Consider the following 15,305-nt stretch of genomic DNA (forward strand, 5'->3'; position numbering starts at 1 on the left):
GCATCCTGACCGCCTTCTACTGTTGGTAATGACTATCTCATACAACCCCACATCAAATAATCTGAATTATCCCTTTAAAGTCCTCTAAAACCATGAAACCCTAAATAGACAGGTTGATCTTCTATATTGGGTATCATAATGTGAGTAAAACAGCCATTGCTAAAGCAAAGGCTACACCTAAGTACATCTCAAATTATGTGCAAAATCATCCTCATTCAGCATTAAACAAAATGTTGCCATGGTTACTCGAGGCAATCTGACCTAGAGTTGTGTTATTATTCACAACAAAATATCTGTAACACATTTCAGAACTCGCAGCTGCAAGTAAAGACATTTCAGAAAACTCAGCGGCTGTAATCTGAATACCGCTGGTTTTAAAACCACGTCACTGTGTCCGCATCACAAGTTAATTTGTCTTTGATTTGTCAATTAGATTTCCATATTTTCAAATTCAAAATATACAATATTAACAGGTTTCCTGTACATTCCACCTCTGTATTATAATGCATAATCTCTGCATTTCACAATAAGACTTCCACCTTTATCTCTATCTCTCTATAATCCTTCTTTTTATAGATTTATATAATAATACATATATATATGTATATTTTCTTCTTTTCTTTCACTTGAAGAGCTCTTCCCAAATAGATCAGGGAGGAGGTGAAGACCACACCAGGCTCAGGAGGGGAGGAAACGGACGTGGAGGGATGCGGGAGGAGATCGGTGGTCAGAACATGACAATTGGGGGTCACCAGGGGTGAGACAAGAGCGGGGTGTCAGACCAGGGGAAGGTTGCAGGGGCATGGCAGCGGAGATCACAGCATCACCGCCCGTCCATCCACCCACTGAGACATTCAGCAGTCACCAACCAGCCAGCAGAGGGCGAATGAAGCTCCCTGCTCAATCACTACATCTCTTTCCCCTTAAAAAAAATCAGCTTTTTAAAAATCAAAAACAACACACGGGGAGATTTTTAGGCAACTGAGATGGATTTTGTTGCCCCGACACAAATGTTATTGTCAGCTAACAGCTGACAGCTATTTTTCACACTTATGTCCCGAATCAGAATTTCACAGAATTTGCCCCTGTACATGCATTCATCAGCCAAGTGTGCAAAGGGACATTCTGTCAAATCGATAACTTTTGCATGTATATATGTGTGTGTAAATATGTTTGATAGTGTGGGGTAGAAGGCCTGTGCCAAAGTGCAAGTCACTGTCAAGTCGCGACACCCTGTGGTGAAGTTCTACTTGAGCTTTTCTTGAGGTAGGCTAACAGGCATGGTTGAATTTGTCTGAGAAATGTTTTTTTTTTTTACAGTGCAGTGCATCACTTTCACCGACTGACCGATCACTGCGAATAGTCGAAAAGTGGACACCAGTTTAGAAACTGTTAAAGGAGGAGGTTAGGCGCTGCTGAAAACCCATCCCTGTCACTACTAGGGCCATCCACTGGGCAGCTGTGTGTGAAGTGCAGACGTCTGTGGAAACCCAAAAGCTGAACCAATGAGGCTGAGCATGCACAAGAAACATCTCCAGTAACACATGCATCTACTTGTCCACATGTATTATACTGAACTTCACTGGCCTCTCTGGCACAATCTCATTAAATACATTAACAGTATGTTGGCATGAATAATCACAATGACAAGTCTGGCTCCCTTAGCACCCTAACTTTTGGCATCCTTGCAGCCCTGTTCACAGCACACATCAGCTTCTAACTCCAGGGAATGTGACCCTGTGTGGCACTGAGGACTGAGAGTAAACATTTCTTTGTTTGTTCCAATTCATAAACACTGCATCTGGTTATTTGCTGGTTAGACCAGAGCCGCCCCTTGAAAGTCAAAGATTCAAATTATCAGTTGGAGACAAGCAATGGGGACATTTTGGTCCTCAGAAGTAGCAGCAGAGCAAGTGCTCCTCGCTTTCATTGCACTATGTCAAGTCAACCTGTCTGCTTACTAAACATGTCTGTGACAGGTAGAAGCAGCTGTAGACCCTGTCAGAACCAGGGTAGGTCTGACACCCCATTTACACCTGGTATTAAAATGAAATCTGTATCTGGATAAGTTGTCCGGATAAGGACAAATGCATATTAATGTAAAGTGTAAACGCTGTATGATCAGAATGTGATCAAATATGCCAGACGACATCTGGAGGCAGTCTGGCTTGCATTGTGTTTGGATCTTATTAAGGTGTCAACACAATCTGTACATCAATTCTGGATAACTTATATGGATAAAGATCATATTTTAATACAAGGTGTAAATGGAGTGTAAGCAAAGCCTGAATTATACTCCAACACTAAACAAATGAATACAAAGTAGGGGTCTAGGAAAATCGATCAAAATGAGCATTCAATTATTAAAATCAAAGTCAGTATTAGTGATTCTCCCAGTATTTTTTTTTCTCTCTCTAGCCCAGCCTACTTGCAGCATCCAGCACATAGTTACCAACTGTTATATCACATTTGATACCATATAGACTCTTTTTAAAGAAGAATTTGAAAATATAAATGACAGATAGTCAGACAGTCGTGACACCCCTCGTACAAAGACAGCTGCAGAGACCACAGATGCGTAGTAGTTCTGAGACAGTGGCAGCTGCCCAGAGGAAGAGGCGCCTTGCCCAGTCAGGCTCCGCGATAATGTTATCCTCTACCTTCTGTTTATAAATGGTGAATTTACAGCTCATAGCAACTGAACACAATATCTATATGTCTCTTGCTTTTGTTTGATGTCTAGCATCAGCAAAAAATGTTGTTGCATATTTCTGATCCATCCTTAGCATACATTATCTCAGAGGGCTAACTTGGTTTGTTGACTATATTACATGAATGTCCCTCTGCTGAACGCTGTTCAAAAATCTAGCAACTCAATGAGGCGTTACTTACTTACTTGCTGAAAAATGGAACTAAGAGTTGAATATGTGTATTGAACAGCAAAATCTGATTCGACTGACAAAATTCTGAATCAGAGACAAAATTAAGCTTTTCACTTGGGCTGGACTGACAGATTGAATACTCTCATCTCATCATCATCTAATCCACGATTAAGTCAGAGATACCCACTGGTGCGAACTTACAACAACCTTCTGTCTCTTTTCGTTTTCCATCTGCATCTGTTCTGAACCTGCCTGCTCTTCAGTCAGACCCCTACATCACCTCCTGCCTTCACTTGTAACTGCACACAAACAATAATCTCCTTAAACTTTCACAAACTCAGTAAGTCTGTGCTTAAATCTTGAGCTGCGAGTGGTTTGAAAGAATTTCCACATTTCTAAAAATTGCACCTTATTGTGCTACCACAACATCTGAAAACATCAGACTAACCCCATAAGCAGTGTGTATAAAACAACACCCTGCAAACAGATAATTAACTCTGTGGTAGATCATATGTACAAACTACTTTGAATCTATGGCAACAGAAACTAACATGGCAAATATAAACACATAAAATAACGCTGTAGGCTACAGTAAAAATGACACTATTGCACTGTGGCAAACTGAATATGGCCGACAGCCATCTTGGATTGGGTTTCCACAGACGGCTGATGTCAGAGAGTAATGCTGATGGGACCAGCCTCAATACTGTGCAGTGTGTGTGTCAGTCTTACTGTGGGAAATACAACAAGTGTGTGTGATTTGTGTGTGGTGCATGCATGGTGTGTGTATGTGTGTACAGTGTTACCTCTGTGCACAAGAATTTTACGTTAAGACAGTTATTGTGTTGCTTTGCTGTGTGTGTGTGTGTGTGTGTGTGTGTGTGTCGGTGTGGGTGTGTGTCGGTGTGGGTGTGTGTCGGTGTGGGTGTGTTCTAGGTGTATGACAGGTGGGATCCATTGGATATCTGAGAGGTGATGCTGGCGCTCCTGCTCATGCCCTGTTCATTCCTCCCCCCTGATGACGTCCTCCTCATAGCCTGCGGGCTGTTCCTCACCCCTCCCGCCCCTCCTCCGCTCCCCCTCTGACTCCCTCCACCAGGGTGGTGGAGGCTCCAGGGAGGTGGGCCCCCAGCCAGCATGGGGTGACCCCAGGGCTGCTGTGAGCTGGAGCCCCCCTGGTGGTGATGACTGTGGTGGCCGCCTCCTCCTCCACCTCCTCCGGGCCAGTGGCCTCCCCCCTGAGCCCCCTGGCTACCTCCACCGCCTCCGCCCCCCCAGCCTCCCTGGGAGTCAGGAGCCAGGTTAGTGAGCACCATGTTGCTGAAACCCAGCCGCATGGACTCAGAGTCGAAAGCCTCGATCTCTCGGGCCTGGCGCTCCAGCAGCGAGCGGATTCGCTCCAGACGCTCATTCTGCAGGGCAAGCATCTCCTCCTCGATCTGTGGAGAAAAGCACAGTGATTTTTTTTTTGCAAAAATATGCCTGCAGATGACTTATAACTGTTTATTATAGCTGGAAAACACAATGGAACCACAGTATTTAGCAATACCTCATAGTGCCAAGTTCAAATGTGACATCAATACCACAGAAAATTAGTATCTGCACATTTTTCTAAGCATGTATCGAGGCATGGGTATTTACGATGGACATGGTGTGTTTTGGACTAAATATGTTACTGAATTTGATCAACAGGGTCTTTCCCTATGTAAAGGGACTATTTTTGTTGAAATAAACTGATTGGTGGATTTTGTAATTAATCAGAAGCAATTTGTAATTGTTTGAGGCATTGAATGTATCTGCTGTTGTGACTACATCTTGGAATGGTCTGCATCAATAAAAACACAAGAATTTTAGCTTTCCAAAATACATAGCATGACTTGAGCCCAAATGGGCCAGAGTTTTCAGCGGTGATCCAGAACGAAAATCTGCAGAAATCTGTTTTATTTGCTTGTAATGAGATTGCTTTTATGCAAATATAAGTGCACAATACATTAAAACATCCAAAAAAATATCCCAAGCAGGGTTGAAATAAATATTTAAATTTTAACAGCACCTTTGCAGCTTTAAATTTGAGATTTTATTTCACCAGTAACAGTTGGAAGCAAAATGTGACCATTTGTTGGAAAAGTCAACCAGCATAAGATATATAGGACACATGGCTCCTAAAATGGAAAGTTCAGTGTGGAGCAGAGAGAGCAAAAATTGCAAAGCGATTAATCATTAATCTCACAACAATAACCTCTTCAACATATATATACAAATACAGTAATAAATAACTGTCAAGGTGCTCAGTAATATTTCAAGTTTTCCAAGCAGCATCTCCTGCTGTTTAAAATCAGTGTCATTGACAATCTGAAGGTGTCGATTCTGTTCAGGTCAGCGCATGAGTATACACACTAACAGTAGCTGTATACTTCAACCCCGTACCTCACTTAACTTAAAGTATGTGAATGTCAACAAAAGACTAGTCCCATGTGCAACATTCAAGACACAGCTTCAGTCTCTACTGTCAGTACCAAATTTCTTGCCACAAATCCTGACAACAGACAACACGAGACAAAGTTTCTTACCTTCTGCTCCAGCAGAGCCCTTCGCAGAGACACCCTCTGCTCCAGCTCCCTCCTCTCTTTGTCGTGCTGAGCATCTGTTTGCATCTTGATCTTGCTCTGGTATGCGTTGAGCAGCTCCAGCTCCTGCTGCAGCTGCATCCTCAGAACCTGACACTCACCCTCCTGAGCCTCGTCTAACCGCAGCTGAGAGAGAAGAGGAGGCAGTAAGACATTACGAGAGAAAGATACCAAGTGTGCCTTTGTAAGCACGATTAGAGCTGACTGTCGGTGCTCAGTACTTTCAAGGTATTGATTGAAATAACCCAGTAGCAAGGAGTAGCAATATTGCTCCAGTCAAGCAATGGCCGCGTTCAATCCTTTTGGTACCAAGATCTAGACAAAGGGCTATTTCTATAGTTTTACTTGCAGCCAATCACAGTGTGTATTCTTCATAAAGAAGAACCTTTGAGAAAAGTATCAAAAGAAGAACTCTCTTGGGACTTTAAGGGTATTGGTACTGGTATCGTAATTTTTTAAACAATACCCACCCCTAACCATGATGGGGTTTTTTATGTATGTGACATACAGTATAGTTTTTAATTGAGAGAAAGATTTCAAAAAGCCATTAATATACAGAATACCTCTTTTTCGTGGGTCATGGGTGTAAGCGTCCAATTGCTGCCTTACATCGTGTAACAGCAAATTTCAAATGAAATATTTCCAGATTTAAATATTATTTTGATAACAATATTTTACAACTGCTTCATATTTGAGAAGTTTAGCTTATTTTGTTATAGAAGATTTTATAAAAAAAATAAAATAAAATAAAATAAAAAATTAAGTTTCTTCATGTGAGATATTAACAATGTATGTTTTGGTTTTGGGCATCATAGTGGCACTGGTATTGAGAATTTTCATGCAACGGCTGGGCCGAACTTTTTAACTACCTGACAACATTTATGTATTTATGTTTCATAAATTTATCTTCAGATACTCACAGCCTGTGTTGAGAGCATCTCGTTGATGGAATGATCGTACTGCTCGGCCAGGATGGCCAGCTTCCTGGTCTGTTCCTCCTTCAGCCTCTTAAGCACGGCCTTGTGGTCAGACTTGGGTGTGGTCTCAAGCAGGTGGTTCCTGAGGGCCTTGTACTGCCTGGTTTGAGTTTTACACGTCTCCTGGAACTGTTTCTTTATCTGAAGCTCCTTAGACTGAAGAACAAAGGAGAGAAAACAAATGAAGATGTTGATTGACTGAATATGTGGTTTGGAGTAGGGTGAGTTACAGCACTGCATCTTTGAGTCTTTGCACCTTGAGGCTCTTGGGCTGCTGCCGGACCTCCATAACATGCTTTCGCCTCAGCTCCCTCTCCCTTCTCTTGTTGTATTCCAGCTGGTTAGTGAGCTCCGTCTGGTGCTGGGTCCGGATCAGCTCAGCCCGTGCCTTCTGGATCGTCCCCAGGTGCCTGAACTCCAGCTCCTGCATCGACTCGTGATGCCTGAGCAGCATGGCGTGCTCCAAGTCCTTCTGTGTCTGCCGCTTGTTCAGCTCCTGAAAAACAACGTGAAAATGCTGACTGGAGCAGTCTGAAGCGGTCAAACATCAAACACAAAAACAAGAGCGCTAAAGTACCTCTCTGGCCAGGTCCTGCTCCACATTGTGTCTGGCAATGAGGATCCTGCGTTTGAACCGCCGACACTCCAGCTCCAGGTACTGCCTCTGCCTCCTCAGCAAGTTGGCCTCCTCTTCCGCCTGAGAATTGAAACCATGGGGCATTTTAATGATGTACTGTTATGCACATGTCAAACATCAAACTGAAACAGAGCCTCGGGAAATGATGTTGATTACTGGGCAGTTTTGTTAATGTCACAGATTCTACTGATTGTGTAATATCATCATTTGGTCTTAACAAGTGTGTATAGTGTGTGAGATCCTGACCTGGAAGTGCTGGATGTTCTCTTTCTGCTTGGACAGCCACTCCTGCTTCTCTTTCTTGGGAGTCGACTGGTTCTCACTCAGTTCCTGTAACACAGGAGTCATTTAATTTTATTTCAGTTTGTGAGAGCATTGTCATTACTAGGCTTTATATAAGTTTGTCAGGATCTAGCATATTGAATAAATACAAAAACACCTGTTTTTGGTGATGACTTCTTCTATTTGCTGTAGTTTTTCTGTTTTTAATTAATAGCAACAGTTCAATTAATGGATGGCTCAATTTTATTTTGAGGTTTTCATATCACTCCATAGCTTTCCAGTAGTGTTCCTTATGGATTCAGATCCTCACAATTGAATTTTGGTTGTATGTATTTTTTAGCATCAAAATTTAAATTTCCACAGCCCTCCTAAAAAATGGTTTCCCACGTAACCTTAAGTCTGTTTTTACATGATGATATAAAGACATAAAAAACCCTAGGGTGAGGACAGGGAGGGCATCAGCACTCACCACTTTCTGCTAACAGCTGAGTGGGAGTTTCCATTTGAAAACCCAGGAAAGAACACAGATGGAGTCGCCCTTAAAACACACAGATGTTTCAAGCACTGCCTTTTTCAGTATGTGCTGGTCAGATGTCTGGTGTCAATGATTATATTGACTAAAGCTGAAACAATTACTCATTTAATTGATTAATTAAAAAAAAAAAAGTCTTGTTAATAGGCAGTTAATTGTTCAAATAATTATTCAAGCAAAAATATTAAAAATTGTCTGGCTGCAGTCACAGGATTTGCTGCTTTTCTTTGTTTAATGTGATAATAAACTTCTTTTGGGTTTGGACTGATTCTCAGACAAATCAAGACATTTGAAGACAACACTCTGGGCTTTTAGAAACTGTCAATTTTCTATATATATATCATAGACCAAAAGATTAATCAATTACTCAAAAAAATACTAAATTAAAATTAGGGCTGTACTGAATAGTTCAAAGCGTTGAATTCTAAATCAACGTTCAATTGCTGCACAGCTTCTTTTTTTCTTTTTGCAAGTCCATTTATTCTGTTTAAACCCAGTACTTCTGCACAGTTGCAGGTAAAGATTAGGCCACACTAAAATAATGAATAGTTGTTTAATTCAATGATTGTTGCGTAATTATTGTTGGTTGTTGGTTCTGACTTTTGTGATCCAAACATTTGAGGGGTGATGTCATAAAATAAGATGACAAAACCACAAAGCTTCATTTGAAAACCTCAAAGACATTCAGTGCAGCCCGAATTAAAAGTGACCCTCGTCACAATCTTTACCAACAAAAAAATAAAATAAAACCCCAAAAAAAGATACCATTAAGATAAAGGACAAATTATACAGATATACATATATATACACTATATTAAGTGTTTACCTCAACTACACAACTAAAGAAATCCAAGAATATACTTAATCATGAATGTTTAGTTGATGTTTTTGGTCACGGACAAAATCATCAGAGTCTGTGGAGAAGATGTGTGCGGTTCAGGTGTGTTACCTCTTTGAGCTGCTCCTTGCGTAGTTTATACTCCCGTTTCTGTGACTCAAGGAAGCTGCTGAGCTCCTTCTTCTGCTGCACCTGGATGTGCTGCTGGAACTTCTTCTCATCGTTGGTAAATGTCTTCAGCTAAAACAAAGACCAATATCGAGTTGAAAACAGGAAAAGTTGAATATTTCAGTACAGACATAAAGTATCTACAGTATGTTTCCTTTGAATTAATATTTTGTGTGTATTTTTTTTTAAATGGTCTCTCTACATACATCTTTGTCCAAGGCTGCCTGGTGTTTTTTGAGCAGCTTCTCCATCTCCTGGGTGAAGTTGTTCCTCTGACTCTCCAGCTCTTTGTCCAGCCTCAGCCTGTGCTCATCCATCTCGCCCTTCAGCTTGTTCTCCAGGGCCATCAGGTGCTTCTGATGTTGCCGCCTCATGCGTTTGTATCCTGACATCTGCTCCCGCAGCTCTGAGTCCTGCTCGTGTTCTTGCATCTCACGGGTCACCTGCAGGATGGAGAAGCCGGAAGAAATCAGCACAGTCCACTTAGACTCAGTTTACTTTAAAAGTCTGATAAAATACACAACTTTGACTTGATGTTTGCAGGGTTGGACATAGTTTGTGACAGCAAAATGTTGAAAAAGTTGGTTAAATGTAAAACTCTCTGTGTTACACAGCCACTAAATGAAGGCGAGTAAGTCAGATGCATGGAAGAGTAAGCAAATGTGTCCTCACAAGTGACGCTGTGCGAATGGTAGCAAAGTGCTCTCTGTTGCGGTAGTGCTTCTTCGGGGCCTGAGCTGGTGGCTGTGGGTCAGAGGGTTGACTGGTGGCTGCCTGCTCCCCTGAGAAACTCTCCTCTTCTTCCTGGAGACATAAGGCAGTGGAATTAACATGTTATTTTTTTAAGTATTTAATAGTACAAGTACAAAAAAATGAAAGCATTAGGGTCATGGGAAAGTTTGGGATAAAACAACAGAGAGATCAAGGCAGAAGAAAATCAGAAACAGAACTTGAACACCAAAGTACTACAGAAACATTAAAAAGAGACATAGTAAGTCCCTAGCATTCAAAAACGAGTGCAGCAGTCCAAATAGCAAGTTAGAGCCATACATTGGATGGTACATGAAATAGAATAAATCCCTATTTAATACATGATCTATGATTGAAGGGAGTCGTTTCCCCACAAAGCTCAGGCAGCTTGCCTACAGGCTGCATGGACACTGAAAAGGAGAAAAAGAGGAGCCCAACGTTATTTTTTGACAATGACAATGATAAGTCCTGCACTTTAAGTTGATCAACTGTTTATAACTGTCAGTTGTCTGTCAATGTAAAGCTAAACCTGTTATCCTGGAAACAAAAGTGTGCTGCTCTGAAACACACTCTGGAGTTTAATAATCTCTTTGAGGAAGTAACTGTTAATAATTTCTTATGACTTATAAACGGACACTAACTCTTTGGGCAAAAATCCAGCATCAATTTGAACTAAACAGAAAAACAATAACACAGGTTAGTATTTCAACTTAGCATATTTCCTTAATTTCCTTAACAGCCAAAAATGAATATTCAGTCATTACCTACACTTCAGCAATTATCTAACCTGGACCACCAGGGCCACAGAAGACATCATTATAAACGGATATTCATGTATAAAATAATTTGAGTCTCTTTAATCAATAATGACAATATTCTTAAATACTTCCTTTAAATAGGTCTGTGTCTGTGCCACTTTACCTACCGGTTTGAGATGTATGACGGAGCTGTTGGACATGACTGTGTGGTCTCCCTCCATCAGGTCCAGCTCACTGCGGCTGTCCTGAGCTGCTTCATTCAGACTGTTGACAGAGCTGCTCTGGGAGCTGGCGCTGATGGACATGCTGGGGATGGACTGATTACTGCCGACGCTGTTCACTGTTCCCGTCCGACCTCCGCCCGGCTCCAGCTCCTGCAGGCAGAGAGGACAGAGCCCAGAGAGAGACAGCAAGGGAGAGAGAAAGAGCCAGAGAGGGAACACGAGAAAGAAACAAGAGACACAGAGGACACACACAGAGACAGACATGCATACAAATCGATGCATGCTTGGTTATTTCTTTTATATCTCTGCACAATGGAATGCCATGAAAGTGTCAAATGTATTTCTGTGCTAAAACCCTCACAAATTCTAACAATATTCTAGCACAGTTGCTTTAGTTTGATTTGAACATACAAACATTCACACACCTCGTCTCCATCCTGGACCTCTGCCGTGGGTCCGTTGTGGGCCTCCTGCAGGAGGATCTTCTTCATCTTGCGGTACTGCAGGTTGTCCAGCTCTCGCACTGCATCCTTGGTCCTCTGGATGAGATCCATCAGCACGGAGTCTGGACGTTCACGCTGCAGAAACGCATGCTGGAGGGGAGAGTGGCAAGAAGTAAAAGACAGAACATCATAACAGAAAATCAACGTATAAGAAGAGAGGATGACAGTGTCACAAGTCACAAATGTAATGGATAGTGGTGGAAAATGTTCAGTATCTCAAGAAGGAATCCTCCCACTTTGCTCAGAGTGCTGAATTAGCTGTTAGCTTCAACGATTTGGTGAGATCCTTGGATTTGATGAGGTGGTGGATGGTACATATCAAGGTGAGACATCTCACACTGGTATTTTGTCTTTATAGATGTTGATTAAATATTATGGGATATCTCCGAGAATGTTATTTGAGTGAAATTATAATTTATGTTAGAATAATGTTTATGCTTGTTTATGACGCTCATGTACTGTGCCATATGATGACAATGAGTGAGCATGCCAGAATATTTTGTTTTTAGTTAATGTGTCTGGATAGTCCCATATGGTGTGGGTCATGAGAATGACCAGACACGCAAATAAAATATTCATTCATTCATTCATTAAGTATTGCTAACATATGTCAAGGTCAATGATGGATTATTTGGTGATCAGTCTGTTGTGTGCATAAAGTTTTGGTGTGGGACAAACCTGTACTGACATGGTTTCTTGTTAGTCAAGTTTTGCCTGTTCACACTGCTGGTATTTACTGTACGTAGTTCCTGGTATGTTTGGTTTGGTACATGGCGATGTAATTAATAACAAACTGTGGAAAGAGGGTGTTTCTGTGCTCACATGCAAATGTTGATTATGTGACTGGGGCTTTTAGACTTTTAACCTGTGCTGCCATACTCTCAAGCCATGTCTCCCTTCTTGAAAGAGCTAACTTAGTCTGGATTAGCAATGATTAGTGCAACTATACCTGCCACTTCTCACTGGAATGTGTCATATTAGCTAGGCCAGAGACAGATGGAAGGTATCTATTAGCATGGCATCTGGTAAAAAAGTGTTGGAAATGTCAGGATGAGCGCCACACACATGTACCTCCCAATTCTTATTAAGCCATTTAGGCTGTTTGAAGCAGGAAAGTCTACATTTTTAACATATTATCCCTTGTTGAAATACATAGCCCTGCATCTGTAATTACTTGTTCTTTGTCTAGATCATTTTGTATAAGATGTAAAATCATAACATGATCTGATTCATTCCTACATAGTTACAGTCATTACCAATTCTAATAAAGTATCAAACTTTTAACAGCAAACTCAACCATATCCTTGTACAACAGGTCTCCAAGTACCTCGTTCATGATTTTCAAGTTGTTTTATACTATACAACAATGTTGTTAAGATTAGTTAAAAAATAATGATGCTACATCATAAATAGAAGACTTCAAATAGACCCTGTGCTTGATATCAGCTGATATTGCTTCAAGCAATCAGACGCACCTTTACTTTACTTCTTAATAATAATATCACATCATTACATGATGGAAATGTTGTGTTCTACCCCCTACTCCTGCTGCGCATGCATCCTTGATTGTTTGGAGAAACGGGAATGGGACACCTGTCCACAAGGGGAATTCCTATTTTTGTCATCCTGGATCTAAATCAGATATTTTTCCTCAGGATGGTTATTGATCATGATCAGTGATTACCACTGTCACAGCTGTCATGTTCTCCTACAAAGACACCCTCTGTAGTATAAACAGAATCGCATGCATGTCCACTGTTTAAAGTATATTGGAGCAAAAAAATACCCAACAAGAAATTCCTCTAGAACTGAACAGAGCTGGATTTTTGACTAGTAGAGCATCAGACACGCGGGCAATTTTCAAAACTGAGATGAGATGACAAAAATATGACAATAAAATTTAGGCTGACAAATTCTCTCATGCACTGTACTAGAAGGTAACATTGAGTCAGAACTCCATTTAAAGAAGATCACACTGAGAAGCATTTAAAAATAACATTGTAAAACACTTACATTTTGTTTAAGAACAAGTACTGTTTTGAAAGTTGACATTTAAAAAAGAAAGACTCAGTGTGCACTGCTTCCATACCCTGAGGACAACTTCCATTAGCAACAGTGAGTCCATTAGTGGGCTAAGTGACAGCTGCTCAGTTACTTAACGGTGGAAACAGAAGTCACATCTCTACAGTAATTACATCTGTGTTCTTTCTACAAAACTGCGCAGTGTGTGTGTCCCTGCATGTTCTGATTGTGTGTGTGTGTGTGTGTGTGTGTGTGTGTGTGTGAATCCGGAAGTCAGGGATTAGTGAATCAAAATAGAAGCTTATGGGGGACAGAACACAGCACAAACATCAGAAAGAGATTTATCACCACAGGGCTTTGTCAATCTCCCATCTTAACACACTGACCCTGCTCTGTTTCTGTGTAGTAGTGTACAGTGTGCACTTACACCCAGCATGTCGTCAGAGTGTGGTCTGTCCTGGGGGATTTTCTGAAGGCATGATTCAATAAAGTTTCTAAAGTAATCCGACCTGGAACAAAGATGACAAGATAGAGAGTCAAAACAAAACAGACAACGACACAGATAGCCTTTAACAAAAGTAAACATGGTGCAAAACAAACATGATGGATGCAAAGCTTTTCACACCAGGTTTAACCAGGGGGCTGCAATAACCAATTTATTTTCCTTCATTGGCTGAAATATTTTAACAACTGTGGAAAAAGCTGAAGGTCGCCTGTTGTGTTGACAGATTAACACACTGAGGATGATCTAGAGTAAGTAACATTACACATACAACACTGTCAAGAGCACATGGCAGAGGTAACTGGATGTATAAAAAAAAAGAGAAAGATTCTCACAAGTGACGATTCATAATCAACGAATCGTTGCAGCTGTAGTATAGTGTGTGTGTGTGTGTGTGTGTGTGTGTGTGTGTGTGTGTGTGTGTGTGTGTGTGTGTGTGTGTGTGTGTGGTGTAGCACCTCACCATTCACTGGATTGCAGTGTGGGGCTCTCATTCTGCGCTATGTGGTATAAGGCACTCATTGCATTCATGTTAAACAAAGGGGGCTTCCTCTCCGCTGGAACAGAAAGGCCAAAGGTCAGTCAGCATGGATTCCTTCTTATTAAATTACATGTTTATTCACACAGGTAACTGAGGGCCTAAAGCCTCTGATTATTTTTTACTGTCTTTCTCAACTGATCATAATTAAAAGTATAGGGCTGTTTTACTGTGGAGACATGACCGATTTAACCAAACCTTACATCAAATTAAATGTTGTTACTGACATTAGTCCTTGTATAATTCTGTATTTAGAACAGATAATAGGACCATGATTTGGTAACATCTGAATTATAGATTGTATTTTAAGTAGTCAAATTTTTATTGCAGTTACATTTTAATAGACAATTCACAAACACTGTCAACCTACCTAATTCTATACAGGTGATCCCTAAGGACCAGACATCCACCTTCCCGTCATATTGGCCCTCGTCCATAGCTAGAATCACCTCAGGGGCCATCCTGGATGAAGTGGATGAGAAAGATAAAGTGGGGGTGGTAAATAGAGAAGGATTATATAAAAGGGAGATTAAAAGTAATTTTAAAATAAGAGAGATAACTTTAATGGACACTCAGTTACTCTCACCTCTTTAATGTGAAAAAAGGGAAAAGAGGAACTTTGTTTAAATATAAATCTCCAAACTGAAAGGAACCATCACTTTATTCTGTGCAATTAAATAACAGTGTTTTTCATGACTCATCTAAGTAGTTTCTTAGGAGCATAAATAAAACCAAACAAGTAGAGTATATCGTCCTCAGGATGTCTGCATCCTGAACATTCACTGACCACAACAACCACAGCACATTTGAATACATTAGCAGGCAGCTTTTTACTTGTGTGTAAATATGCAAAACACTTTTTACAGTCAAATCCATGTCATGAATTAATGCTCCTTTAAACGCAATTAGAGACTAGTGTTGTTATGGTACTAGAAATTTCTTCTAGAAACTTCTACACAAATAAAAAAAAGAAAAATGGCAATATTAGGTACCATTTTGATTTAGAAATTATGAAAAGTTAATAGTACTGTGTGTTAAACACAACATCTAAGTCAAAGTGCAGTG

The 15,305-nt window shown here is 40.7% G+C and overlaps 1 protein-coding gene across 2 annotated transcripts in view; it reads right to left on the minus strand.

The window, feature by feature from the left end:
• Positions 1 to 2,829: 2,829 nt before the first annotated feature.
• Positions 2,830 to 15,305, minus strand: part of taok1b (TAO kinase 1b) — a 31,465-nt gene continuing 18,989 nt past the window's right edge. For both annotated transcript variants that reach the window (XM_084729778.1, XM_084729779.1), the window contains exons 8-21: positions 14,611 to 14,702; positions 14,166 to 14,259; positions 13,628 to 13,709; positions 11,101 to 11,268; positions 10,619 to 10,825; positions 9,616 to 9,747; positions 9,150 to 9,386; positions 8,887 to 9,015; positions 7,370 to 7,453; positions 7,064 to 7,183; positions 6,743 to 6,982; positions 6,430 to 6,642; positions 5,453 to 5,635; positions 2,830 to 4,321 (exon numbers count right to left, since the gene is read on the minus strand). In XM_084729778.1, coding sequence (XP_084585904.1) covers positions 3,815 to 4,321; positions 5,453 to 5,635; positions 6,430 to 6,642; positions 6,743 to 6,982; positions 7,064 to 7,183; positions 7,370 to 7,453; positions 8,887 to 9,015; positions 9,150 to 9,386; positions 9,616 to 9,747; positions 10,619 to 10,825; positions 11,101 to 11,268; positions 13,628 to 13,709; positions 14,166 to 14,259; positions 14,611 to 14,702 — 2,488 coding nt within the window. In that variant the 3' untranslated portion in view covers positions 2,830 to 3,814. The remainder of the gene's footprint in view (positions 4,322 to 5,452; positions 5,636 to 6,429; positions 6,643 to 6,742; positions 6,983 to 7,063; positions 7,184 to 7,369; positions 7,454 to 8,886; positions 9,016 to 9,149; positions 9,387 to 9,615; positions 9,748 to 10,618; positions 10,826 to 11,100; positions 11,269 to 13,627; positions 13,710 to 14,165; positions 14,260 to 14,610; positions 14,703 to 15,305) is intronic.

The sequence above is a fragment of the Lutjanus erythropterus genome, chromosome 11, assembly GCF_056507025.1.
Source record: "Lutjanus erythropterus isolate fLutEry1 chromosome 11, fLutEry1.hap2, whole genome shotgun sequence".
Lineage (NCBI taxonomy): Eukaryota > Metazoa > Chordata > Actinopteri > Lutjaniformes > Lutjanidae > Lutjanus > Lutjanus erythropterus.